The 27,764-nt window shown below is 54.5% G+C and overlaps 1 protein-coding gene across 1 annotated transcript; it reads right to left on the bottom strand.

Moving 5' to 3' along the window:
* Positions 1-117: 117 nt before the first annotated feature.
* Positions 118-27,764, bottom strand: Deptor (DEP domain containing MTOR interacting protein). The gene is made up of 9 exons (XM_013074087.3): positions 27,568-27,764; positions 21,881-22,059; positions 21,304-21,427; positions 17,402-17,580; positions 13,598-13,783; positions 12,724-12,858; positions 12,478-12,548; positions 12,027-12,131; positions 118-6,842 (listed from the first exon to the last, which is right to left on the bottom strand). Exons 1-9 carry the CDS (start codon positions 27,666-27,668, stop codon positions 6,714-6,716), a joined length of 1,209 nt encoding a protein of 402 aa, XP_012929541.2. The 5' UTR covers positions 27,669-27,764; the 3' UTR covers positions 118-6,713.

Below are 27,764 nucleotides of genomic sequence, written 5' to 3'. Positions count from 1 at the left end.
GCGGGCGCTCACCTGGCACAGCCCAGGAGGCTGAGGCAGTTCGAGGCCAGCCTGGACCCCAGAGGGAGACCCTGCCTCAAAAACCAGAACAAACAAAATAAACGAAACACCACAAAATGAAAAAAGCAAAATTTATTTCTTGCTGTATATTCATGTTTTCAAGGAATAATTTTTAGTATTGCAATTTTTAATTAAAAGAACAAATAAATTTCAAGTTTATATATATATATATACACACACTAATTACATCTATTCGTTCATTTAGCAATTCCATGTGCTATCATTCTGATATACAGCATATGTGTCCTTTTGTTCTTGAAATTAAAAAAAATACTTTACACCTGAAATTCTGCCCTAAATGATTAAAACCACGGTCATGATGGCAACGGATTTCAACCAGTTAGCCTCACTGAAATGCTCTAGTGACTCTGATTATTTATAATCAAAATGAAACAGGATTAACACCACCAGGGAAGAACGGTCAACATCAATAGTTTAAATAGGTCTTAAGAGCAGGCTGTTTGACAATGTATTTGACTTCTTTGTTTTTTGAGACCGGGTCTCACCATGTAGCCCAAGCTGGCCTCAAACTCATGGTGATCCTCCTGCCTCAGCCTCCTGAGTGCTGGGATGACAGGCACGCGCCCCTGCGCCCTGCAAGTGCCCTTGAATAAGACGGTGTGAAGCTGGTCACGTGGACGCCAAGATGGGCTGCTTCTTCACACTACAGCATCTCTCACTGTCTCCGATTCATTTACACAAAGATTTAACAGATTACTAAAGCCTCGGCCTTGGAATCACCCCAAACTGTAATTTTTCTCTATAATAAAACACAGATTTCAAATTTCTGCTAATGCAGAAACAAAAGCTAAGTTCCATCATCAAAACATAAAGACATAATTCACACAAACACCTGAAAAATCAAAAGTGTGTATAAGGGAGAAAAGAGTGTGTTTAAGGTCCTCACAGAGCAGAAATGCTTATGAAAGGCACTTTCTGAGGATTACACTCACACACAGAGGAAATAAAGTTCTTAGAAACACTGCAGATTGCTTGTTGTTAACTTAAGGTAATTTTTGGTGTTACATTTAGAAATGGAGCCAGGCACGGCTCCCAGCACTCGAGAGGCTGAGGTAGGAGGATCACTATGAGTCTGAGGCCAGCCTGGGCCACAGGGTGAGTTCAAGGCGCCATCGTGTACTACAGAGCAAGACCCTGTCTAAAAAAAGAAAGAAATGGAGCTTTTAAAATTTAAAGCAGGACAACTATGAAAATATCACACAAAATACTTTTGTTTATGATTTAACGACTCAAGGCTGGAAGGATCAAAGCGGATTCCACCATGCTTTTGAGTCCCGGCTGTGGGGCTGCTCTGGCCCAACTGCGAGCAGGTGGTGGGGGACGGGACTCGGCCCAGGCTTCCCCCAGCAAGCTCCGGAGCTGGGCCTGCAAGACCCGCCTGCCTCAGTTTCCTCGTTGGTCTCAGGTCACGAGCAAGGCACGCTCCTGCCCCCCCACGCGGGGTGCCGTCCTTCCAGAACCTTCCGAGGGGTGCAGAGGGGCCAGAAGGGGACCCGCATGCGCCCCAGGAACCGAGCGGGCAAGGCCGGCCCGGGGCCCAGGGAGCCGCGCCTGGGGCTGCCCGTCAGGGGCCACTGCGGGAACCGAGGCGGTGTCCCCAGGTGGACACCCCGAGACACCAGGGCTGGGGGCTCCACCTTTGGTCCCTGTCCCGTGTGCAGCCCACGCGCGTCTGCCCCGCCCAGGCCGGGAGAGCTCACTGGCACTCGGGGCTCAGGCAGCAGGCAGGGGAGTCTGCAGAGCCGCCCCACCCTCTCCTGTCAGTGAATGAAGACCTGGAGATGCAAAAGGTAGGCTCATTTTTAGAAGATGTTATAAACCGGGCGTGGGGCGCACACCTGTCATTCCACACTCGGGAGGCTGAGGCAGGAGGATCGCCATGAGTTAAGGCCAGCCTGGACTACATAGCAAGACCATGTTTCAAAACCAAAAAACTTTAAAAATGAAAACTGATCACAAACATGTCTTCCAGCCAAGGAGGCCCCTGCCCAGCGCCATCTGTGTGGCCCCTCTGTCCCAGCCATCTCTTCTGCAGGACACCACCTTGACCTCCCAGGTATTCGAGGACAAATGAGGCGAAGTCTGGGCACAGCGGGGGCCTCCTGAGGTCTCGAGCCCAAGAGGCTGGGGGACAGGGACCTTGGGCTTGGGTGCTGGGACCCAGGAACAGCTTCAATCCGCTCGGAATCCACATCAACCTCTGAAAAATGAGGTTGATAAAATCCACCTTGGAAGGCGGGAGGTGAGCAGAGGTCAAGGACCTGTGGTCAGGGCCCAGAGACAAAGTCTCACTCTGTAGCCCCTGCCAGCCTCAAACTCATAGCGACCCTCCAGCCTCAGCCTCCTGACGGCTGGGATTCCAGCCTGCGCCACCACACCTGTCCGACCCGACAAAAAGAAAAAGTCATGGCAATGACAAGTCAATACGTTTCAGTTATAACCATCAACGTTAATGGTCTCAATTCACCAATCAAAAGAAACAGACTGGCAGAATGGGTCAAGAGGCAAAATCCAACAATATGCTGCATACAAGAAACACATTTAATTCAAAATGAAACTCATAGACTGAAAGTTAAAGGGTGGAAAACAAGACTCCATGTGACAGGAACCCGAAAAAAAGCAGGAGTAGCTATCCTCTTTGCAGATCAAATAGATGTTAAACCAACACTGATTAAGAGAGACGAAGAAGGACACTACATCCTTGTAAAGGGAAGAATCCAAGAGGAAGAGATGACAATCATAAATATCTATGCACCAAACACTAGTGCACCCAACTATATAAAACAAATACTAACAGACATGAAAAGTCATATATGCACTAATACAATTGTAGTGGGGGACCTCAACACCCCACTGTCACAAATAGATAGATCAACTAGACTAAAAATAAGTAATGAAATACTAGAACTCAATCGAACTCTTGAACAAATGAACTTAACAGATGTTTACAGAGTCTTCTACCCCACAAAATCAGAATACACATTCTTCTCAGCTGCACGTGGGTCATTCTCAAAAATAGACCACATACTCACACATAGAACATGTTTAAGTGAGTGCAAAGGAATTGAAGTTATCCCCTGTATATTATCAGACCATAGTGTGATGAAATTGGAGATCCATAGCAAAAGAAACTCAAACAATTTCATAAACACGTGGAAATTGAACAACACACTTCTGAATAACCAATGGGTCACAGAGGAAATTAAAGAAGAAATCAGAAAGTTCCTTCAATTAAATGACAATGACAATACAACATATCGGAATCTATGGGACAAAATGAAAGCAATCTTATGAGGGAAATTCATAGCAGTGAATATGCATATTAGGAGAACAGAACGAGCCCAATTAAACAACCTGATGCTGCACCTCAAGCTTCTAGAAAAAGAAGAACAGGACAACCCCAGAGCTCATACAAGGGAGGAAATTATAAAGATCAGAGGAGAAATCAATGCAATGGAGACTAAGAGAACGATACAAAAAAAATCAATGAAGCCAAGAGTTGGTTCTTCGATAGAATCAACAAAATTGACAAACCCTTAGCCAACCTTGTCAGAAAAAGGAAAGAAAAGGCCCAAATCCATGCAATTAGGTATGAAAAGGGTGAAATTACAACAGACCCAGCAGAAATCCAGAGGATCATCAATACCTACTTCCAGAACCTATACACCAATAAGATGGAAAACACAGAAGAAATGGATAGATTCCTAGATACATATGAATTACCAAAGTTGAACAAAGAAGACCTAAAAATTCTGAACAACCCAATATCAACCAATGAAATTGAAAATGTAATTAAAAACTTATCAACTAAGAAAAGCCTGGGCCCTGATGGCTTCACTGCTGCATTCTACAAGACATTTAGAGAGGAACTACTGCCACTACTTTTTAAACTCTTCAATGAAATTGAAAGAGAAGCAATACTCCCAAATTCATTCCTGGAAGCAAGCATCACCTTGACCCCCAAAGCAGAGAAAGACCCAACCGAAAAAGAGAACTATAGGTCAATCTCACTAATGAACATAGATGCAAAAATCCTTACTAAGATACTGGCAAATAGAATGCAGAATATCATCAAGAAGATCATACACCCTGATCAAGTGGGATTCATCCCAGGGATGCAGGGATGGTTCAATATACACAAATCAATCAATGTAATACACTATATCAATAGAGCCAAGGACAAAAACCATATGATTATCTCCATAGACGCAAAAAAAGCATTTGACAAAATCCAACATGCATTTATGATAAAAACCATACAAAAAATTGGAATAGATGGTCTCTACCGCAAACTGATAGAAGCCATCTATGAAAAACCAACAACCAATATCATACTAAATGGTCAAAAACTGAAATCCTTCTCGCCAAAATCAGGAATAAGACAAGGATGTCCACTATCACCACTCTTGTTCAATATAGTTCTGGAAACATTAGCCACACCATTTAGACAAGAGAAAGAAATAAAAGGAATAAAGATAGGAAATGAAGAAGTCAAATTGTCATTATTTGCAGATGACATGATACTGTATATAGAAGACCCCAAGAACTCCACCAAAAGTCTTCTAGACTTAAGAACCAAATTCAGTCAAGTAGCTGGTTACAAGGTCAACACACAAAAATCAATAGCTTTCCTCTACACCAATGACAGACTCACTGAGAGGGAAATAGGGCAAATAATTCCTTTCACAATAGCATCCAAAAAACTGAAATACCTAGGAATCAACCTAACGAAAGAAATCAAAGACCTCTTCTCTGAAAACTATGGCACTCTGAAAAGAGAGATTGAAGATTATATCAGAAAATGGACAGACATCCCCTACTCCTGGGTAGGAAGGATTAATATAGTGAAAATGCCCATACTTCCAAAACTGCTATATAGATTCAATGCAATTCCAATTGAGATCCCAGCAGCATACTTCATGGACCTTGAGAAAACAATCCAAAAATTCATTTGGAACAAGAGACCCAGAATACCAAAAGCAATTCTACGTAACAGAGACATGGCAGGGGGTATCACAATCCCCAACCTGCAACTATACTACAGGGCTACTGTGATAGAAACAGCATGGTACTGGCAAAGAAACAGACCTGAGGACCAGTGGAACAGATTAGAAGATGCAAAAACAACGCCAGACACACTCAGCCATCTCATCTTCGATAAAGGAGCCAAACACCCTCACTGGAGGAAAGATAGCCTCTTTAATAAATGGTGCTGGAAAAATTGGGCTTCAACTTGCCAAAGATTAAAACTAGACCTATATCTCTCGCCATGCACTAAACTAAAATCAAAATGGATTAAAGATCTAAATATTAAAATAGAAACTCTTAACCAGTTGGAACAGAGGTTAGGTAGAACTCTTGAAGACATCGGTGTAGGAAAAGATTTTATGAACAAAACCTCATTTGCTCGTGAACTAGAACAATCAACAAGTGGGATCTCTCTTATTAAAAGGCTTCTGCACAGCAAGAGAAACCACCAGCAGTGTGAAGAGACAACCCACAACGTGGGAAAAAAATCTTCACTTGCTTTTCCTCAGACAAAGGTCTACTATCTCGAATCTATAAAGAACTTAAAAAGATCAGACCTCCCAAATTTAAAGCCCCAATCCGAAAATGGGCATCTGAAATGAACAGACATTTCTCAGACCAAGAAGTAGAAATAACAAATAAATACATGAAAAAATGTTCAACATCACTGGTCATTCAAGAGATGCAAATGAAAACAATGCTGAGATTCCACTTCACTCCAGAAAGAATGGCTGCTATCATGAAATCAACCAATAACAAATGCTGGCGGGGCTGTGGAGAAAGAGGAACCCTGCTCCACTGCTGGTGGGAGTGTAGACTGGTGCAAGCACTGTGGAAATCAGTATGGAGATACCTCAAAGAACTAGGACTGGAAGTCCCATTTGACCTAGCTATTCCACTGCTGGGGATCTTCCCCAAAGAATTAAAAGAATCATACCACAGTGATATATGTGCACCCATGTTCATAGCAGTGCAGTTTGTAATAGCTAAAACTTGGAGACAGCCCAAATGCCCATCAACTGGAGACTGGATAAAGAAAATGTGGGTTTTTTTACAAAATGGAGTACTACTCAGCCATAAAAAACGAGAAATTGAGAGACTCCAAGTACACGCCACTGCACCCTGTCTGAAAGTACACTTTAAGGTCTGGACACCTACTCTAAAGACTCCCAAGAGGGGACTTTAGCATGGTGCCATTTTAGCTTGAGAAGCATTTCAACAACTTTCTGCACACCAAGATAAAACAAAAACAAAACCCTCAATGAATTGGCACGAGAAATAGAAATCTAGTAAGGTAATTCTGTCCTGTAGGAAAACTGGTTCCCAAATGTTTTCTACATTGTCTTTTCATTTCTCTCTCTTTTATTTATTGTTTTGAGCCAGGGTCTCACTATGTAGCCCAGGCGGCCTTGAACTGTCAGAGATCCTCCTGCCTCGGCCTCCCGAGTGCTGCGATGACAGGTATCCACCACAGCGCCCGGCACTTATTTTTTGTTTTTTTAAGATGTGCTGCCTGACTCTTCCTCACTGGCACAGTTCAGGACCCTGGACCTAAGATACACATGCGCGCAGGCGAGGCGGGAACGCGGGTGGCTGTCGCAGGCTCAGCCCTCCAGCTCCTCCATGACCTCCATGACGATGGTGCGAGGCCCGGTCAGGATGAGGTTGCTCACGGTGCGGTAGTCCACGTGCAGCACGTTGAGCCCATTCACAGACACCACGAACTGGCACACCTGTGGCAACAGAGATATCGTCACTCAAGCAGGCACCACGCACCCACAGGGGCCTCTTTGTTTTGCTTTGTTTCGCTACATAGTTCAGGCTGGCTTCGAACTCCTCTTAATGATCCTCCTACCTCAGCCTCAAGACTGCTAGGACGACTGGTGTTTGTCACCACACCCAGCTATTTTGTGTTTGTGGCATGGGGGACTGAAGCCAGGGAGCCCTAAGCTACCTCCCACCCCTTTTTATTTTGTGCCAGGTTCCCGCTAAGTTGTCTGCCAGCCTTGGACTCATGATCCTCCCGCTTCAGGCTCCTTCACCTGGTCAGGTAGCTTCATTCTTAAAATATCCAACCAAGCCTGGCTGATAGCTCAAGTCCAATACCTTCCAGAAAGCCACACTATCTGGAAGACAGTATAATAGCAAAGGCTTTTATTTTATTTTATTTATTTGAGAGAGGGTCTTGCTGTCTAGTCCAGGCTGGCCTTGAACTCACTATGTAGCCCAGGCTGGCCTTGAACTCACGGTGATCCTCCTGCCTCAGCCTCCCAAGTGCTGGGATGACAGGTGTGCAACACCATGCCAGGTAAATGCACTTATTTTAGTGTTTCACAAATTGGTCTTAAATCTCCACTCAGACTGTATCAGCTTAAGCGAGGGCATGCAGTTATTTATTTATTTAAATACTGGGTCTTGTTATGTAGTCCAGGCTGGCCTTGAACTCACTATGTAGCCCAGGTTGGCCTCAAACTCTAGGCAATCCTCCTGCCTCAGCCTCCCGAGAGCTGGGATGACAGGTATGCATCAGCATGCCTGGCTGGGTTGCTTTCTATGCCACTGAACATGCCACAATACATAAATTTAGACATTCATTTCAAACTTTTAACTTAGATAAAGCAAAAAACAAAAAAACCCCTCAAATTATTTACTGGCCTGATATTTGCAGTTTCATTTTAGAGTCAAAGTTGTCATTGCTCAGTAAGTGCTCTCAGCAAGTGCTGTGGTCCTAGCAGCACCAACGTGCTCTTGCTGGGACCGTACAAAGCGACCTAGCACTGCGGGCATGCACTTGGCTGGGACACACCTTCCATCAGCACCTGCAGGGCACTGCGCTCTGCACATCAACCCACAGTCACGCAGACCACAGGAAGCACCAGCCGGGACACTGCCTCCCAGAGCAGGGGACTACTGAGGAATCTCATTTTCGCCTCCTCGGGCTGGGGTGGAGTGGAATTGCAGGTAAGGCTGCAATGCTGCTCTTCCGCTTGTAATTATATTTACTGTGTCTGCTGTCTAAGAGTAGGCTGTGCATTAGCTTTCTGTGGCTGTGACCAAACCCTAAGGAAAACTTGGAGGAGGAAAGACTGACTCATGCTTTCAGGGTGTCAGTCCACGGAGGGCAGAAACATCACGGTGGATGGCAGGGAGGAGGGAAGCCACACACCTGAGGCAGCCAGGGAAGAGGGAGGAGCTGGGGTGAGGTGGCTGAGGGGCAGCCCGGGGCCCCACATTCTCTCATGGGTCCTGACAGCCCCCACGTCATGGGTTAACCCCTCAGCACCCAGGCACACAGCTGCTGTTTCGCTCCCATTTTCTGATGGGAAATAGAAACTCTGAGGAGGGAAGGAGCCACCCGAGTTCAACCCCCTAGCAAGCGGGGGTCAGGGCTCAGCTCCAAACCGGGAGCCCAGTCATCAGCCCCCCAGAAATGGGCACAAGGGCCAAGGGACCCTGCCTCAGCCGGTGTCTGCTATGCTGCGTGGAGCCCAGCTGTGTGGACCTCCTCCCCATCTACTCCCGAGCCCTGGGACTCAGCGTGCCCAGGAGGCGAAGCCACTGCGCTGGCTAAGGCCCAGGAAAGCCAACAGGCTCTGGCTTGGGAATGCAAAGAGCTCCACATAATGGTGCCACTGGCCCAGAGGAAAAAGGCAGAAGAAATGTAAAGAGAGAACTGGCTCCGCTCCACGGAAGCCGTTTCCACACTGACAGCTGCCCGGTGTCATGGGACCCCAGGACGGCCCTTCCCTCCCCAGAGGGCTGGGGTCAGAGCCGGGTGGCCCACAGCAAGCTGGTTGTTCCGTCCCTGTAACAGAAACTCTCACACTCACTGGGACCCCAGGGCCAGGACCTAAGTTCTCTACTCTGGCTCGACGCAGAACAGCCAGAGCACAGCGCTCTTCTTAGGGGCAGAAGGAAGCACAAAGCTAAGGAAACCCGCAGCTGTGTGCAGGCCCCAGCCAGGAGGAGCGCCATGGACAACAGACACAGCCCTCTCCCCGGGAGCTGCAGCAGTCGCCTGCCGTGGTGTCCCAAGAGAGCACACTGCACAGTGGACCTCGGAAGGCAGCCTGTGCCGGGCGAGGGACTCACAACAGTAACAGCAGTGCATGGTAGGTGCAGCATGTCTGTCCCCAGCTGAGGAATACAGAGCCCCACCTCTCTGCACACGGCCCAAGGCCACCACTAGCAAGTTCCAGAGCCAGGCTTGGCCTCAGTCCCACGGGTGACTCAACCACAGAGCACTGCACTATGCAAAAAGGAGGGCAGGGATGGGGGCCCAGCTTAGGCCACAAAGTTGGGATGAAACCCCGTCTTCCTGGGATTCTCTTTAGAGATCTGAACCCGGCCCACAGAGGCCCTGTGACTCGTACTGAAGGTCATGTCACCTTCCAACAGGTGGCTCCTGGTTGCCATGGGAACACTTCTGATGTCTGCTTGCACAAAGGACAAACACTCTGCTCTCTGGTGGTTTCCCAAAGCTGTAAGAAGTGCTCAGCTGCCGAAAAGCAGCAGCATATGTATTCTATAACCAAAGCTTCCGTGGAACTTTCTACCACTACAGAGAAGGAATCCATCACCTGAAGCCAATTCTCCCTCACACTCCTATACCTCGTACACACTGCCCGCACTGTGGACACAGGAAGTTCCACCATAACACCTCCTCTGTGGACAGGAAGTTCTGCTATAACACCTCTGTGGACACAGGAAGTTCCTCCATTACATCCTGTGATGGGGGGTTCTCAACAGCAACGGACACATTCTCAACATACATGTCAGCTCCCAGAAGGTGCCCCAAGGTTGTCTTCTTCTCAGATCCCAGGTTCTTTCTCCATAAGAACCCTGTACCCAACTATCTCTTTACCTTAAAATATTTACTACTGACTGTTTAATACCCAAAATTATAATACTTTTTCCCTAGATGATGCTAAAAATGGATCTACCACAGATCTCACATGATTGGTTAGTAACCCAGTTGTAGCACATTACAGTTGGCCATCAGACTGCTGATGGGATGACAGCTCTGTCTTCACAAACACTAGGCATTTTCCACAGATCATCTAACCTCTAAGGGTGCATCGCTGGCTCCTGCTCATTCCTCTTATTCCTCCTCTAAACCAGTGGAGCTCAGATAGGGGCCAAGAGCACACGCACACGTGTGTGTTTGTGTGCCTGTGCACATGTGTGTGAGACACACTGGGGACCAAGTGGGAGGGTCGGGAACAGGGCGCCCCCTTGGGTAGGGTGGATCCCACTCCTGCTCCTTTGCCAGATGCCCCTGGAGGAGCTGGCTACTGGTTGCTGCTCTTCCACCTGGGTGTGGTGGTGCACGTCTGTAACCCCAGCACTTGGCAGGCTGAGGCAGGAGGACCACTAAGTTCAAGGCCAGCCTGGGCTACACAGTGAGACTCTGTCTCAGAAAACCAAAAGAAGACACAAGAGCAGTCTGAGCCCTTGGCCGCCCCGCCCTGAATACAGAGTGGCCAAGGCCCGAAGCCCTGCAGTGCCACACAGCTGGGCACATGTGGCTGCTACAAAGGTGGCTTTGTCCCTAGGACCTGGGTAGCTGGCATCGGGAGCCCACGCCCGCCCGCCCTGAACTTCTCACCCAGACAGATGCTGAGGATCCCAGTGGGTCCCAGCTGGCAGCTCCAGGGCACCCTGCAGCCAGCTCACTGTGGGCGCCAGGGACCCAGTGCCCCGAGAGCCGAGAGGCCCCATGGGCACTGCTGCAGGTTCTCTGTGTTCCTGTTTGTGCTCACTTCAGACAAAGGACAGCGTTCAGGCCCAGTGCCCAAGCGGAGCTCCTGGCCCGGAGCACCCGGAAGTACTTTGCTTTGTTTTTTTTTTTTTTCTTTTTGCTACTGGGGATCGAACTCTGGTCCTTTCACTTGTGAAGCAGGTGGCCCAACCACTGAACTAAATCCCCCGCCCTGCTTTGTTTTTTTTGACACAGGGCCTCACTGTGTAGCCCAGGCTGGCCTTGAGCTCGAGGTGATCCTTCTGCCTCAGCTTCCTGGGTGCTAGGATCCCAGACTTGCGCCCCAACCAGCTTTCAGCAGCTGTTTCAGGCCAGGAAGTGACCTTGGAAACCGAGGCCCATCACAGTGGGGCAAAAAAGTAGTTGATCAAAATCCAAGACACATCTCTGAGCCGCCTTCCTTCCAGCTCCTGAGGGCAAAGCAATGACCATGAGCATCCTATCTCTGGAGTAGGGAACACCTGTGATCCAGCCTTGGGAGGCTGAGGCAGGAGGACTGCCATGTGTTTGGGGCCAGCCTGGGCTACACAGCGAGACCCTGTCTCAAAAATGCAAAAATCAAGGTGGGGGGCGGGGGGGTAAGAGGCTATAGCGGCCCCTGGTTCCTCATTCCGACTCAGTTCGTTTCTACAGAAGGGCCCTAGGAAGCCCGGCCCACCCGTCCATCCCAGCAGGAAAGAAGCTGGGGCTGCCAGGGGCAGCGGAGGCCCAACAGCAACAGCAGCAGGCACAGGGTTTCACTTTTCCTTCAGAGAAAACAGCCTGGGGAGACCCGGCTCATCCCGACTCCTAAGCAGGGCTCAGGCTGTGGAGGGGACAGAGCAAGGAGGGCTGCAGTTGTGCATCTGCTTGTCTGCACACCATCCCAGGTGGACAAAGTGCCAGGGACATGATTCGGCCCTCTCCTCAGGAGACGCAGGAGGTCACGCAGTGTGTCAAGGACTGAGGGCTTCTGGTGGGCAAGGTGGTGCACGCCTGTCACTCCAGCACTTGGGAGGCTGAGGCAGGAGGATCACCTTGAGTTTGGGGCCAGACTGGGCTACAGAGAAAGACCCCACCTCAAAAGGCAAACAAACAAACAAAAAAACAGAAAGGGAACAAAGGAGAAGAGTCACATCCCACGAGCCCTGGCCAATGGAGCCCAAGCGGCCCGTACCTTCATTCCCGCGGCGGCTGCAGGCCCGCTGGGGTCCACGGCCTGGATGTGACATGGCTTACTCCCCCTGACCACGAAGCCCCAGCCCACTGCGTCGCCCACGATCTGGGGGGAGAACACAATCAGCTGTGGGGTGGGAAGAAGGGGAAGGAAGCAGGAGGCCCGGCCGCTCACCCCACCTGGACATGTAATTCACACCCAATTTCTTCCCCAGGTTCATTCTTTTCCTCTGGGTCCAAAGGATGTCTTTTATTTTGAGACAAGGTCTCACTATGTAGCCTAGGCTGGCCTTGAACTCTCTGCAATCCTCCTGCCTCAGCCTCCCGAGTGCTGGGACAACAGGCGTGCGCCCAGCTCCCATGGTACAAACAAGACAAAGCCCGTCAAGTCTGCACGGAGTGGAATTAGGGGGCGGCGCTGTGCCCCCCGCCTGCTCCCAGGACCAGCCTACCGTGAACGTCTTCCGGGCGTAGGGCGCCCCAGGGCTCAACAGCTCCTCTGAGGTGACGGGTCTCTTCAGCACTGCGGACAGAGGGACACAGAGTCGGGACAGCCACTGAGCCCCGCCTCCCATGCGGCCCACTGCACACCGTGGGAGGAGACCCAGCAAACACCTGACCCCGCTCACAGCCCGGGATGCCCCTCTCCCTCTCCTCAGCCCGGCCCCAGCCCACCTCGCCCTCCCACCCGCACTCACCGGACTTGGGGTTGCACAGCACCGGGGGGCTGCTGCTCAGGGTGGGGCTGCTGCTGAAGTAGCCGCTGCTGCCACCACTGCTCAGGCTGCTCCTGCGGCCCGCGGACACCACCTTGATCTCCTTGCTGGGGCTCACTGTGGGGGACACGGGTCAGCGGGTGCCTGGAGGCCCAGGCGGGAGGAGCCAAGCTCGAGCCCTGGCTGAACAACTTAACAGGCTCAGCGAGAAGTAAGGAGCCTGTCACCAGCAGGGCGAGGGTGGCAGAGGAGCCCACCACGTGCACACGAGTTCGAGGTCGACTCAGGAACCCTCAGGCCTTCCAGGCGGCACCCAGACCTCGGGAGGCTGAGGCAGGAGGACTGCCGGGCTTGCAGTGAGACCCGTCTCAGGAAACAAAGGCTGCCTGCAACTCTGTCGTTTGTGCACTGTTGCTACCGTGGGACGCACCACGTGTGACCGCGTCCCACACTGAACGGCCCGGCTGTGGGTCGCAGTGACCCGGCTCCTGTGCCCTGTGATGGCCGGTGACCCCTCCTGGACAACGGCCCCTCGTGGGGGGCACGGACCCTCTCCGGGTCACTGCAGCGCATGTCCTTCTTGCTATTGTTCGGAGTCCTGGGGATGCAGCCCGGGATCCTCCACCCTTTGGTTAATGCCCGCTTCCTCCTTCGGGTCTGGGGTGGGACCAGGCCTCCCTTCCCTGCCCCTCTGAGGAGAACCTCACCATCACCCTGCTGGGCTTGAGCGCAGCTGGGATCCTCCTGCCTCAGCCTCCCGAGTAGCTGCCATCCCGGCTGGCGCCCACACCCAGCCCTGTTCTGTGTGTCTCGGGTGACAAACCCCAGCTCTCAGGGACAGCGGGCGGCCAAGTACCTGACACAAAGCTGGTGGCCTTGTGGGCATCGTGGCCCTGGCGGCGCAGGCAGAAGGGGCTGTCGTGGGTGTCGGGACCGCCCGGGGCCGCCTCGCTGAGCAGCTCCATCAGCCGCCGTCTGCGGCGGAAGTTCATGCGGAACTGGTAGAGTAGGTTGCTGTCCACGAATGGGCGCCTGTTGGACACTGCGGGGAGATGGCACTGAGGACACTGGGCATGGCCACCCCACCTTGGGGGCTCACGCAAGACCTCAGCTCCAAAGGCAACACACGGGTGCGGCTCTGTCCACACGTGTGCCGCCCACTCCAACGGTGTGCAAGCCAGCGGGGCGTGGCGGGCACACCTGTCATCTAGCATCCAGGAGGCTGAGGCAGGAGGATCTCTAGGAGTTCATGGCCATCCCGGGCTGCACAGGAGACCCTGTCTCAAAAACCCAATAAAGAAATAGAGAAAAAAAGGCTCAAGCTGGACACTGGAGGGCAGGGAGCCAGGCCCCCGGGGTTGCAGAACGCAAAGGTCCGGGTGCTCACATCTCCACACCAGGGCTGCCTGGCCTGCCGGAGACCTCACAGCAGGTGAGCGCGGCAGAGCTGGCTCCGGAGGACCCGGGAGTCAGCGGGAGCCCAGAGCCGCCACTCGGTCACTGCGTGGCTGGGGCTGCAGCCACGGCCTCGGGGGCTCTCGGCCTCAGCTGGGCTCAGTGCGAAACGTGACATAAACGGAGGCGCAGCCCTGCAGTGAGCAGAGAAGGAGCCTCAGCCCGGGTCCCAGGAAAACGGACCCTGTCCCTGCCTGGCCTCACTCTCCGCACAGAGCAGACGTCTTGGCAGACACGGGGAGGAGCTGCACAGCCTGAGAGGCACAGGGCTCTGTCATCCCTGCACTCTGGGAGCCTGAGGTGGGAGGATGCCACGCCAGTTCAAGCCCAGTGCAGGTAGCTTAGTGAGATCCTGCCTCAAAATAAAACAGAATAAATGGGGCTGGAGTGTAAAGTGCTCCCACCCCTTCCACGGAGCCCCGGGCTGGACCTAAAACTCCCCGTCCTAAGTGCTGCAGGTTCAGCCCCACACAGCCTCGGGAGGCCGAGGCGGGAGGATCACCATGAGTTCGAGGCCAGCCTGGACCGCAGAGCTAGACCGGTCTCAGGAAACCAGACAGAGCTAAGCAGAAGAGCTCCGGCTCAGCGCCTCCCCAGCTTGGCTTCCCAGTCGACACCTCCCCCTGTCCACACCACAGCGGGCTGGGCGGCTTATTTTTCTTCTACTTTGGACTCAGCTGTAATAAAAAGGAAAACCGAGCCAAAGCACACACAAGGGCACAGCGGGAAAATTCCCAGAAATGCCACACTACAAAGTAGAAAGGCAGTGTGGCAGCCCACGTCTGTGGTCCCAGCGCTCCAGGAGGATGAGGCAGGAGGGCGCAGGTGCCAGCCCAGCCAGGGCAACTTAGCAACTTAATAAGACCCTGTCACAGTTTAAAAAAATCAGACTTTAAAGGGCTGAGAGCATGGGTTCAACCACCAGTCCCGAGGAAGGGAGGGAGGGGAGTGCGGCTGTGGTCAATACTCCAACATGCGACACTGAGGGTGCAAGGAGGAAACCTCATCCTTTCCCAGTCAGTTCGCCACTCGAGGCAGGAACGACAGCCGGCATCCTCGTCCCACAAGCGAGAACAGGGCTGGCGCACGGACTGCTGGGAAGAGCAGAGGGGCAGAAAGGAGGCTGAGGCAGGAGGATCTCCGTGAGTTTGAGGCCGGCCTGGGCTATAGGAGGAGGCCCTGTCTCAAGCCGCATAACAAAGCTTCTGTCCAAGGTGCTTCTCCTGGCCTGTTGTCTCCACCAGGTTTCCCTACTCTTTCATCTCTGTTTCAGAGAAGCAAACCCCTCTACTTCAGCTTGGCGGTGAAATTCCCTTTGGGATCCCAGCCGAGCTTCCACGGCTCCCGGGTGGGCGTGCGGTACCAAGCCCCGGCCTCTTTTGGTCTAAACGTCTCTTGGGTCTCTTGGTATGCGCAGTCTGGGAACTCCAGCGTGTGGAGGAATCCCAGGCTGGGCCGGGCTCTGCTCCAAGGTCATAGCTGTTGCAGGGGCCTCCACGTGATCCCAGCCACCCCTCCCCAACCAGAGGCTCCGCCCCAGCTGGCAGGGCACAGGGAAGGGCTGCGCTGAGCGGGTGGGCGGCCTGTGCACTGCGACACCACTGGGTCCTCAGCCACCGCCAGGGAAAGGGACTCAGTGCCAGCAGGCGAGGGTGCTGGGATTGTTGCCCACAGCCGAGGCTTCTGCCAGGCCCTGGGAGCCCAAGCAGGGATTTTCCCCTGGCCTAGGGGGCTTACACTCAGGCTGTCAGTTGTTGTGTTTGTTTGCAGAGCTGGGAACTGAACTCAGGGCCTTCACACTGAGACATTCTCAGTCTGCTTTCCACTTTTTATTTTGAGACAGGGTCTTGCTAAGTGGCTAAGTTCCCCACGCTGGGCTCAAACTTGCAGTCCTCCTGCCCCAGCCTCCCAGAGCTCAGGATGCTAGGCGCCCCCATCCCTGTGGTGCTTTGTGCACAGAGCAGTCTGGGGGGCACCCCCTTTCCAGCCCTCCTGACTCCCAGCAGCCCCTGCACTTCTGGCCTACCTGTTTTCTCACTCTGCACCTTAGGGAAAACCTGACACTTAACTTTCAGCTCAGCTCCACACAGAAGCATTTCAGTAAGGGATTAAGGGGGCAGCGCCGGCCGTGGCTGCAGACGCAGGAGCTCTGCAGACGCCAACTGCGAGGCTGGCATGGGATACACATCTGCAGTGCCAGCTACAGGGAGGCTGAGGCAGGAGGACCTAGGGGCACAGCTCCGGGAGAGAATCACCACCTCCAAAAGAAGAAAAAGAAACGAAGAGGAGGTTCGCAAGGCTGAGGCGCCGGGCGACCCAGCAGGCCTGTGTTTCCGTCTCGACCCTGCTGCGAGTCCTCGGGGACAAGGACACTGCGTCCCAGCCCAGCGCGGTGCTGCAGCTGCTCAGGAGGCCTCGTGGTCAGAATGGGATGGTAATGCACAAACTGAAAAATATGAAGCATTCAGAGCCAGGTGTGGTGGCGCAGGCCTGCGAGCACGGCCTGGGGAGGCTGAGCCAGGAGGGTCACTGCGAGTTCCAGGCCAGCCCAGGCTACACAGTGAGACCCTGTCTCTAACCAAACAAAATAAAAATAAAATCTCTGAAGTATTTACTCCCGTGGCTAGTATGTGGTCAACACCAACACATGAAAAACCCACGTATGCATTTGTGTACACGCCGTGTCCCCATGTCCTCACGGAGACACAGGGCATCAGCTGCTCATGCAGAGTTCCGTATGGTGAGTCACTGATGCCCACAGCTGGCTGGGGCTCCCCGGGCAGCTGAGGGGACCCCACTTTCTGCCTGGGGAGCCGCCCAATGACTGCTTTAATGTTTAACCTAGGGTTAATCTTTAGCCAGACTGGTGCGAGCCATTGGAGATAAGCACTGGCCCAGCCCCACCTGCGCACAAGCGCACACACACAGGCATGCACACACACACTCTGCAGCCCCACTTGGAGCTCGGTCTGTGACCAGGCAGTTGCTCCCAGGGACCCACTGTGCTGGGCCCTGTGTCCTTGGAAACTGCAGCTCCCAAAACAGAATGCCGAGCCAGGTGTGGTGCACACTGGCCCCAGCACTCAGGAGGCTGAGGCAGGAGGATCACTGAGAGTTTGAGGTCAGCCTGGGCTCCACAGTGAGACCTGCCTTAACCTCTCACCCCGGGGCTGCTTGTTACGGGGCAGCGCTGGCCTGCGCTCACCATGCTGGATGATGCTGTGCTCCGTGAGCCGCTGGCACAGCTGCTCAGCCTCCTGCCGTGTGGTGGCCTCGCCCTCCTGCACCAGCCAGTCCAGCAGCTCGCAGCCCATGACGGTCCGCTCATAGCGAACACCGTCCTCCTCGCGGGGCTGCAGGAGCGAGCTCTCAGGGCTCATGAGCCTACGGGAGGGAGCAGAGCGAAGCAGGCCATGAGGTGCAGCCTCCACCCGGGAGCTGGGTCTGAGGCAGCACCAGGAAGAAAAGAGGAAAGGAAGTAGTCACACAGGCTGGCACTGAGGTGCTGTGAGGCTGCAATCCAGCATTCAGGAGGCCGAGGCAGGAGCATCTCCACGAGTTTAAGGCTAGGTAGTGAGTTCAAGACCAAATGAACTACACAGCAAGACCCTGTCTCAAAAACTATATATGGGATGGGCCGGGGATTTAGCTCAGTGGTGCCACCGCCTGCCTCACAAGTGCAAGGTCCCAAGTTCGATCCCCAGTACCCCCCCAAAAATCATATATGAAGTTAAAAAGAGCTTTAAGAGAAAGCCACGTGTTCATACAATGACAAATTACTTGCGTACATGATAACCATTACATGGCGCTAACATTTAAGGAGCCACTCACCCAGTGGCTTAGGGCTCTGGCTTCTTCTGTCCCGAGCCCCCGGGCCTCCTGCCCAGCCTGCAGTCCACACCGGGAAGAGTGCCTCCCCGGGCACTTGGGCTGCACCTCAGGCTTGGAGACCCCGGGCCGGAAGGGAGAGGAAAGCAGGCCCCAGCCTGCAAGCACACTCCTCATTACATCCTCCATGCTGAGACGGAAACCGACCCCAGAGGTGAAGGGGAAAGAAAGGCTTCGGTGACCCGAGGTTGGGCTTCCCGACCCACCGGGTCCCAGAGACGCACCTGCTGCTGTCTCTGCTCTGACTATCTCGAGGCATGGTGGAATCATAGAACATCTGTCTGTGAGCTTAGTTTACTTTGCTTTATTTTGAGGCAGGGTCTCACTCTGTACCCCAGGCTGGCCTTGAACACACTGTGTAGCTCAAAGCCTGAGATCCTCCTGCCTCAGGCTCCCAAATGCTGGGATTACAGGTGTGTGCCACCATGCACGGCAATATTTGTCTGTTTCATGACTGGCATCTTCCATCTATCACAATGTCTTCAAAAGTCCATGCATCCAAGCCAGGGGTAGGGAGGGATGCACACCTGTCGTCCCAGCACTGGGGAGGCTGAGGCAGGAGAATCAGCAGTTCAAGCCCAGCCTGGGCAACTTAGTGATTTGGTGAAACCCTGTCTTGAAATATAAAGTAAAAAAAGGGCCCACGGTTCAATCTCAGAAACAAAACAAAACAAGGAAATGAACAAGAAAAAGTGTTTCCACAGTGGAAGTTGGACAAGACAGATTAAAATGCTTTCTTTCAGCCAGGTGGGGTGGTGTGTGCCTGTGACCTGAGCACTGAGGTCAAGCCTGGGCTACAGGTGAAACTCTGTCTCTGTTAAACTCCAGCTCCTGTCTTTAGGTCCAGTCATCATTAAACCTCTGTAGCTCCCGCCTCCACCTCCCTTTATAATGGGAGCCATTGTGCCTGTCGGGTGGTGGCTGCGGTGACTCAGGGCCACAGAGATAACCTGGGGCCTGGGGAGGGAAAATGTGCCACTGTTTCTTTGTTTGCCACAGGGTCTCAGGTCTCAGGTTCTCCCTATGTAGCCCAGGCTGGCCTTGAACTCCTGAAGGATCCTCCTGCCTCAGCCTCCCGGGTGCTGGGACTTCGCTGTGCATCACGAAGCCTGGTTGAAAATAACGCTGCAAACTCCTAGGTTTGGCAAGGAAGGCACAAACTGCACCTCGAAGTCATATCCTCTTTGATAGCTAGTGAATCATTCGGCAGTGAAGGGGATGAAACCCCCGCCTGGTGCATGGAGGCTGGGGACCCTGACTGGCTGAAGTCCCCCCCTCTTTCCACATTTTTATTTACATTTTTGCCGCTGTTGTTATTCATTTATGTTTTGCTACACTGGGGTTGGAACGTGAGGCTTCACCCTGGGCAACACGCCCAGCTCCCTGCTTTTCTTCTAAACTTTCATAAATTGGCAAACTGCCCAGGCTGGGCTTGAACCAAGAATCCTCCTGCCTCAGCCTCCCTGTGTGCTAGGATGACAGGCCTGTGCCACCATGGCCAGCTGAAATTTGAGTTCTGAGATCTGGTTTTGTTGAAGACAACAGCCCAGGTCAGAAGGGCCCGGGTTCCAAAAGCCCAGCTGTGGAGTTTCAGCTCCTGCTGACCACACAGGGTGAGGGAGGAGCCGCCCAGGGGTGTCCACTCCCCCAGGCGTAACTAGCCACTCCCCAGAGGTGACCCACGTTGGGGTGGGCCACGGAGCTCTCCAGAAGCCAGCAGAAGCCCCGAGAGACCCCAAGGACGAAGGCAGGGCCTGGCCAGAGCTGCAGGCTGGCTTACCATGCTGGGCTCCAGATCTCTGTTGCATGCAGTCTGCATAGGCCGGGAGCTCAGGGGCAGCACCCGAGTCCCGGGAGCTCCAGGGCTGCTGCAGTCCCAGCACAACTCAAAAATCTTGTTACACTCGAAGGGAGGCCAGATTTTAAAGAAAATGATTTCATTCATCAAATCGCCTTTTGTTTTCCATGGTTTTTAAAAGACAGGGTCTCGCTATGCAGTCCAGGCTGGCCTTGAGCTCAGGGCGACCCTCCTGACTCAGCCTCCAGAGTGCTGGGGTTACAGGCACACCCACCACGCTGGGGCACAGTCTCTACCGAAGGACACAGCCTGCGGCAGCACAGCTGGGGTGGGGTGTGGCTCCGGGTTCAAACTCCAGCTGTTACTGTGACGGGGCAGGGGCTGCACCGCCAACCTCAGTGCCAGAGCTGCCAGCCAGTACCTCCCACACAGGCCACGAGGGAGGGGTCGGGCAGCCAGGTCACCCACCCCACGCCCACTCAGCCATCAGACACTGGGCTGCTGTCTCACAAGGAAAACAGCACCCGCTCCTCCTCAAATCCCTCCGCCTCAGCGCGCCCTGCCCCCTTCCCACCCCAAGGCGCTCCTCCCACCTCCCAGTGTCTCTCCTCCCTTAGGCCCTGTTTCTCACCCCGGAGAAACGAGGCCACATCTAAACCTAAACCTGTGCGACTGAACGGAAGGGAGGAGAATGGGAGAAAGTATTGAGATACATTTCGCACAGGCACAAATTCCCAAGATCAATGTGACCACTGGGCGCGGCAAACACATGCAGTACTAACGGAAACATCACATCGGTAATAGTTGTTTTTTTTTAAAAAAAGGAAAAGGACAAACTGGGTGTGACAGTGCACACCTGTAACCCCAGCAGTCAGGAGGCTGAGGCAGGAAGATTGCTGCAAGTTCGAGGCCAGCCTGGGCTGCACAGTGAGTTCAAGGCCAGGCTGAACCACAAAGCGAGAGACCCTGTCTCAAAAAAAAAAAAAAATGTAGGGCCAAAATTTCAAAACTAACAAAAAATAAAATCTTTGAAAAGATGACCTGTTAACGAAACCAAACACTCACATTTGCTTTGACTTTTTCTGAGGTGCTGGGGATTGAGCTGAATTCAGCGTGCCCTGCACGTCAGGCAAGCCCTTCGCCACCAAGCAACACGCTCAACCCCTGCTCTGATAAAAATAAAGTGTCTGGAACTTACCCAGTTATGGTACAGCTGACTCATAAAAATAAAGCTAGTAAATAAGAAAAGTACGGCAGGCGTGCACCGTCCCAGGTGGGGACCCATCAGCCCAGCACTCGGGAGGCTGAGGCAGGACGATCAGAGAGTTCCAGGCTACACAGCGAGGGCAACCAGTAGGAAAGGAACCTCACGCAGCTGCCTCGGGTTCTGGCGAGGGAAGGGGACCGGGCCGGACACCTACTTCTCGTACAGCCGCTGTCCCCGCACGAAGGCCTTGACCTCGGCGTCCAGCGGGAGCGTGCCGTCGTCCTTGCGGAAGCGGTAGAAGAGCTTGGCGTCCTTGAACTCCCTGTGCTCGTCACACACTGCGGGAGGGGACAGCGCGTCGGAGGCCTGGGGCTCAGGGCCCCGTGGAAGAGCCCGGGGCACTCGGCACAGCACCGGGCGGCGGAGCCACCACGCACGCCCGAGTCCTCCCCGCACTCTGCCACCGCCGCAGCCACCGTCCCCAGCCCTTCCCAGCGAGTGCGGGCGGGAGTCAGCCTCGGGGGTGGGGATGTGGAGCCCCGCAAGGTGGCGCCCCGTCACCCCAGCACAGGAGGCTGAGGCAGGAGGGTCACCGCGAGTCCCAGGCCAGGCTGGGCTACATAGCGGGCCAGACCCTCCCTGTCTCACCAACCAACCAACCAGCGAAAAGTCTGTCCAAGGCCAGACCCGTGGGAGAGGGGACGCAGCTGGGAGGAGGCCCGAGGAGGACTGACAGGCTGTTCACTCTCAGCTGGAAAGGTCCGCGGGCTCAGCCCTGCCCGGCTTCTCACCGTGGTGCACGAGGCCCCGGTCCGCCAGCTTCTGCATGAGCTTGACCGCCATCTCGCGGTCGGAGGCCTCCTTGCGCTCGATCAGCCAGTCAATGAGCTCCTTGGCCACGAAGCAGTTGGGGTAGGTCTTGAGGTGGTGCCGCCGGTCCTTGATGACTTTCTCCTCGTGCAGCCTGAGCCTGGAGCGGGACACGTGCCGGGGGGCTTGGTGAGGACACAGATGGTGGACCCACCCGACACCAGGCCAAGCAGGTGCTCCGGGGCCTGGGGAGACCCTCGCAGCCTGGGGTCCCCGCTGGCAGACAGGCCCCAGGGTGCGTCCAGCCCGGGCCTGGAGAGACACAGCCGGATGAAGACATGGATCTCACTGTGTAGCCCTGGGCCCTACAGCGATCCTCCTGGCTCAGCCTCCCAAGCGCTGGGACTGCAGGCGAGCGCCACTGTGACCGGCTGAGAACAGGAGTTCACAAGCCAGGTGTGGTAGGGAGGCTGCCAGGGTGGTGCACACCTGTGATCCCAGCAAGTGGGAGGGTCAGACGTTTGAGCCCCGAGTTCGAGGCCAGCCTGGACCACAGGACGAGACCCGGATCTCAAAAGAAAACATCCCAACGTCTCCACAGAGCCACCCACGGATCAGATCGGATCCGGATTCAGATTCGGAAAAGCAGGAGGGAGGTGCCTCATGGTGAGAAAAGATAAGAATCTGAGGACACAAAGGGAAGTTGGCACCATTATTATGCAAATTATGGGCTGCAAGGTCAAATTACTGGGCTGTGGATGGAAATTCTGGTGACAGAGAAGGGGCCACAGAGGAACAGAAGCAGCTCACACAGACCTGGGCTGCCTGGGCCATCTTCAGGGAGGAAAAGACAGTGGAGCCCAGTGTGGTGCCACAGCCTGCCAGACCAGCACTCTGGAGGCTGAGGCAAGAGGATCCCCCCAAGCTCAAGGCCAGCCCAAGTCAGGAACCAAATCAATAAATAAAATAGAAAGGAGTCGGCCCTCATTCTTCAAAAGTAGGCATTGGCCTAAGTGTGGAAGGAGTCCTCTGAGTCCTCAGGAATCCGGTGCAGAGGACGCCGAGTGGCTTGGTGGGCAGGAGGGTGACAGGGACTCGGCTGTGTCCTGCCCAGGACAGCGCAGGGCCACTGTCAGGGACCGGGATGGAGCTGACTCAGAACCTCTCAGGGCTCAGGGTCCCTGGTGACTTCCCCAGCTATTCTGGGGCCGTGCTGTGTGACCCAACCCATCGGGTCCCACCTACCCAAGCTCAGCCAATTCTCAGGGATTCTCCCACTCACTCATGGACTCCTACCCTGCTGGCAACGCCCGACTTGCTCTCTTTCTGCCCAGATTTCTGCACCAGGCAGTGGTGGTATACACCTGTCACCCTAGCACCCGGGAGGTTGAGGCAGGAGGATTACTGTGTGCTGGAAGCCACCTTGGGCTACACAGTGTGACTCTGCCTCAAAAAAGTTAAAAATTAAGGAAAATTCTCCCCAAAATAAATGGGAAGTCTCATAATTTAGAAGGCAAGAGGAAGAGGCAGCGACTCCTGTGGTGGAAGCCAGGCACAGAAAGCCACCACCATGGTGGAATCCTGGAAATGCTCTCCAGCCCTGGGTGGGGTCTCCTTGTTCCCCACCTCCCAGTGACCCAGAGGCCCAAACTGACCTTGAACTCACAGGGATCCTCCTGCCTCAGCCTCCAAGAGCCAGGATTAGAGGTGCCACACCACCCCTCCGAGCCCGAGGGCTTTCCAGGCTGGGGCTGAGAGAGGCCCAGGGAAAGAGGAAGCTGCAGCCACCTCTGGTCTTGGATCCCATTTCCCTGGGCTCAGCCCAGGAGCCCACAGCAGGAGCCGCCCTGAGGACCAAAATAGATCAGACCAGGCCCCGCATGGAAAGGCTCCAGGCCCTACTCCTGATAGTGCTGTCTCCAGCTGGCGGACACCTGGCTTGGGGCTGCCGTCTACACCAGAAAACACAAACACGAAGGGCGGCGAGGGCCAGAAACTTCGGCCCAGCCTTCAATCCCAGTGCCCCGAAGGCTGAGGCAGGAGGATCGCCAAGAGTCTGAGGGCAGCCTGGGCTCGGGAAGACAAAACACAACATTGCAAGCGTCTTCCGGAGCCCTGGGGACCTGTCAGATCCTCCTGAGCCATGCGGGGCCTGAAGGCCTGGCAGGACCGAGACACCTGCATGGTGGCCCAGCGAGGTGGCCCAGGGCCAGGGGGCAGAGACGGCCTGTGTCTGCCCACGGAAGGCAATGTTCTCGTGTGGCTCCACCACAGCCCAGCCAGTGTTCCTGTTATTTTGTTGTTGTCGTCTTGAGACAAGGCCTCGCTGTGTAGCCCAGGCTGGCCTCACACTCTCAGCGATCCTGCCGCCTCAGCCTCCCGAGTGCTGGGATTCCTGGGGTGCGCCACCACGCCCGGCTAGATTCAGGTTCAGTCAAAGCCCTACACTCTAGGAATAAATTCATTTCCCCAACAGAGTGGAAAAAGCATTCGTCTACTTTTTGTTTGCAAAAGCTGTCACCCTGGAATGCGGCCTCCTATTACACACGGCTCTGCTTTCAATTTCCTTTAGGGTTAGGTTTTTCAAGTCCCCACTCAGGGAAACAAAAGCGCAGCGGGCGTCCTCTCATGGTAGGGACCAACTGCTGCTTTGGGCTGAAGAACCTAGTAACCAGGGTGAGCTGGTTATTTAAATGCTGTTCTGACCCCATGTGTAACATGAGGGTTACAGAGGTCAATCAGTCCGATAAACTCCAACAGATCCATGTGTTTAGAAGAGAGATGTTAAGTGGAGCGTGGTGGCACACGCCTGTCATCCCCAGCACTCCGGAGGCTGAGGCAGGAGGTTCTCCATGAGTTCCAGGCCAGCCTGGGCTACATAGTGAGTTCAAGGTCAGACTGAACTACACAGCAAGATGCTTTCTCAAAAACAAACAACAACAAAAACCAAAGTAAAACAAAAGAATATCTAGACTATCTACTATGTAGAGTTTCTATAAAGATTAAAATTATTAACATGTATAAAGCACTTGAGGTACAGTCTAAGCATCACTGATTTTTATGATTTTTTGGGGGGTTGGGGATAGAGTCTTGCTATGTAGCCCACGATGGCCTTGAACTTACAGAGATCCTCTTGCCTCAGCCTCCTGACTGCTGGGACTACATGGTTCGCCACCGTGCTCTGCCCACCATGGTGTTTGCTGCGGTTTGCACCGTTCCTCCCAGGAGGACGATAGGGCAGGGAGCTCCCCAGTGCCCATGGCGCACCCTCTCGCAGTGGGCAGGTCCCCCCCCCCACCGCAAGGCTGTCGGCTCTGAGATTTAACCCCATCGGGTTGGGTTTCTGTGCACTGCACTAATAGGCATGGAGAAGTCAGTCCCGCCCGCCAGGCACCGATGGTATCAAACTAGCAATAAATATCATAGCACTCTTTGGCCAACCAAAAAGAAAGCAATTAAGAATTTTTAATATTTTTCCAGCCAGGTGAGGTGGCACTCGCCTGTCATCCCAGCATTTGGGAGGCTGAGGCAGGAGGATCACCATGAATTCAAGGCCAGGCTGGGCTACATAGTGAGACCCTGTCTCAAAAAAACAAAAAAGAGGGCCGGGAATTTAGCTCAGTGGTTTCGCTGCCTACTGCACAAGCGCAAGGACCGGAGTTCAATCCCCGTTACCAAAAACAAAAACAAAAATGAAAAAAAAAAAAACAAAAAAGAAAAGAATAAAGTCACTATAATCAACAGTAAGAGGACAGCCGGGGACAGAAGGACACACTGCAACCTTAAGGAGGGTGGCCGGGCTCCTGCCCCCCAGGGCCAAGAAGCCAGGCTGCATCCACTGGGTCACCTGGGTCTCCCATGGGACCATGGTCCCCCATGGGAGGCTGCTCCAAGTTACACAGAGCTCACTGAGCAAACCACTCTGCACCAGCCCCAGCTCACAGGGCTGAGGTGGAAAGCTTGGGGTTAGCGGGAGGTGAGGGTCAGCAGCCAGCAGCCGTGGCTGGGGGAGATGGGGGTCCGGAGTCCCAGCCACAGCAGCCAAGGTCCCAACTCAGAGAGCCCTACACCCGCAGGCACCCGCCACCGCCCTGCGGCTGGTTGGTTTGGAGTCAGGACCTGCTCAGAGTCCAGGCTGGCCTTGAACTCACAGGGATCCTCGTGCCTCAGCCTCCTAGGGCTGAATTCCAGGTGTGGTCACCACGCCCAGCCTCCTCCATAACCACCGAGTGCTCAGCCGGGCCTCAAGCCCCCAAACAATGGAACCCATGCTCAGCCACAGAGTGGCCAAGCAGAAATTCATGGCCACAGCTGCATCCTGTGTCACGGGAGAGCCAAGGAAGGGCCTGGAGCTGTCACGGGTCCACAGGGACATTCAGGCCAGGTGTGGTGGCACACGCCTGTCATCCCAGCACCCGGGAGGCTGAGGCAGGAGGATCGCCCTGAGTTCAGGGGCAGTCTGGTTACATAGTCAAAAAATTTTTCTTAATAAAAAAAGCAAGTAACTTTATCTAACAGAGGACTTTAAATCGGAAAAGCTATATTTCTGTTCTCAGTTAGAAACTTCTACAGGAGGCCAAGTTTGCACCTGGACCACACTTTATTTCTTACTTTTCCTGTGGTGTTTTGAGTCAGGGTCTCACTATGTAGCCCAGCTGGGCTCACACTCTCAGCGATCCTCCTGCCTCAGCCTCCCAGTGCAGCTGGACCACACACTTTCAAACTCAACCAGGGCCAGAAGCCAGGGTTTCACCCTGCACATTCAGCCCAGTGAATTCTGACTCCCACGTTTCCTTTCTCCAAACTCCAGCCCCTCTGCCAGGGCCCTGCTCCTTCAGAGCCGCAGAAGCCGAGGCCGGGGAGCCCGGCCAGGAGCTGGCGCAGTGCCCCGCCGGCCACGCGGTGTGGCTGCGGCCCAGGCGCGCAGGACTGGCTTCCTTCTCTCCTGGCAAACTGATTTATGGCCGCGCAGAGGGCAGCTGCAGAGCCAGCCAGGACAGGCGCAGGGTTTTGTTTGTCGTGCTTTGGTTTTGAGACAGGGTCTCTCTGTGTAGTCCAGGCTGGTCTCAAACTCGCTGCGACCCTCCTGCCTCAGCCTCCCGAGGGCTGGGATCACAGGTGTGCTCCCCACGGTGGGCCAAACATTCCCAGGAAAAGGGACAGGTAGGAAGGCGGGAGGCCCTGAGTCGGGCTTGGCCTGCATGGTGACACCCGCCAAGGGTTACTCTCCACCAGCCAGGTGCCACAGCCGCGCCGCGAAGCTGGCCTCAGCCCGGGACGTGGTGCTGCCATGGTCCCCTCGCGGACCCAAAGCAGGACTGAAGGTGTGCCAGGAGGGCCAGGGCGGGGCCCGGGGTGCCGGGGGCTCCGTGCGTGTAGCCTGCACCACCGTCCGCAGGGGGCGCCCCGTGGACTGCTCCCTGCGCCGCTTTTGCGCTGCTGCGGTCCTGAGACAGGGTCTCCCGGTGCAGGGCAGGCGGGCGCCAACTCTCAGAGATCCTCCTGCCTCGGCCTCCCGGCGCGGGATGACAGCGCCCGCCCCGCCTCCACGGCACCCGGCCGTGCCGAGCCCTGCGCCCGGGGCTGTCACCGAGGCCGGGTCGCGGTCGCCCGGGAAGGACCGGGACCGGGACAACGCCGCGCGCCAGTGCCGCCCGCCGTCTCCTACCGAAGCTGCTCCCCGGTGACCAGGACCTCGGCCATGCGCTCCAGCTCCCGCTGCCGCGCGCCCCCGCCGGGGTGGCCGTCGCCGCCGCCTCCCTGCTCCATGGTCCGCAGCGCTCGGTCCCCGCGCTGGAGCCTGGCGCCGCGATCAGCCTGCCCGTACCGAGGCTGCGCCCGCCATCTTTGTTCCGGGCAGGCCCG

This window comes from Heterocephalus glaber, unplaced genomic scaffold, assembly GCF_053883595.1.
Source record: "Heterocephalus glaber isolate CG9 unplaced genomic scaffold, H.glaber_assembly_v1.0 deba00001555, whole genome shotgun sequence".
Lineage (NCBI taxonomy): Eukaryota > Metazoa > Chordata > Mammalia > Rodentia > Bathyergidae > Heterocephalus > Heterocephalus glaber.
The sequence above is the reverse complement of the archived record's forward strand: the minus strand, read 5'-3'. Positions and strand labels throughout refer to the sequence as shown.

Bases quoted from the DNA above. Each gene is read 5' to 3' on its own strand.
- Deptor (XM_013074087.3), bottom strand. From the start codon at position 27,668: ATGGAGCAGGGAGGCGGCGGCGACGGCCACCCCGGCGGGGGCGCGCGG. The intron at 22,060-27,567 runs GTAGGAGACGGC...GTCCCGCTCCAG, and splicing joins GTCACCGGGGAGCAGCTTCG to GCTCAGGCTGCACGAGGAGA. The intron at 12,859-13,597 runs GTACTTGGCCGC...TGTCCCCCACAG, and splicing joins GGCCACCAGCTTTGTGTCAG to TGAGCCCCAGCAAGGAGATC.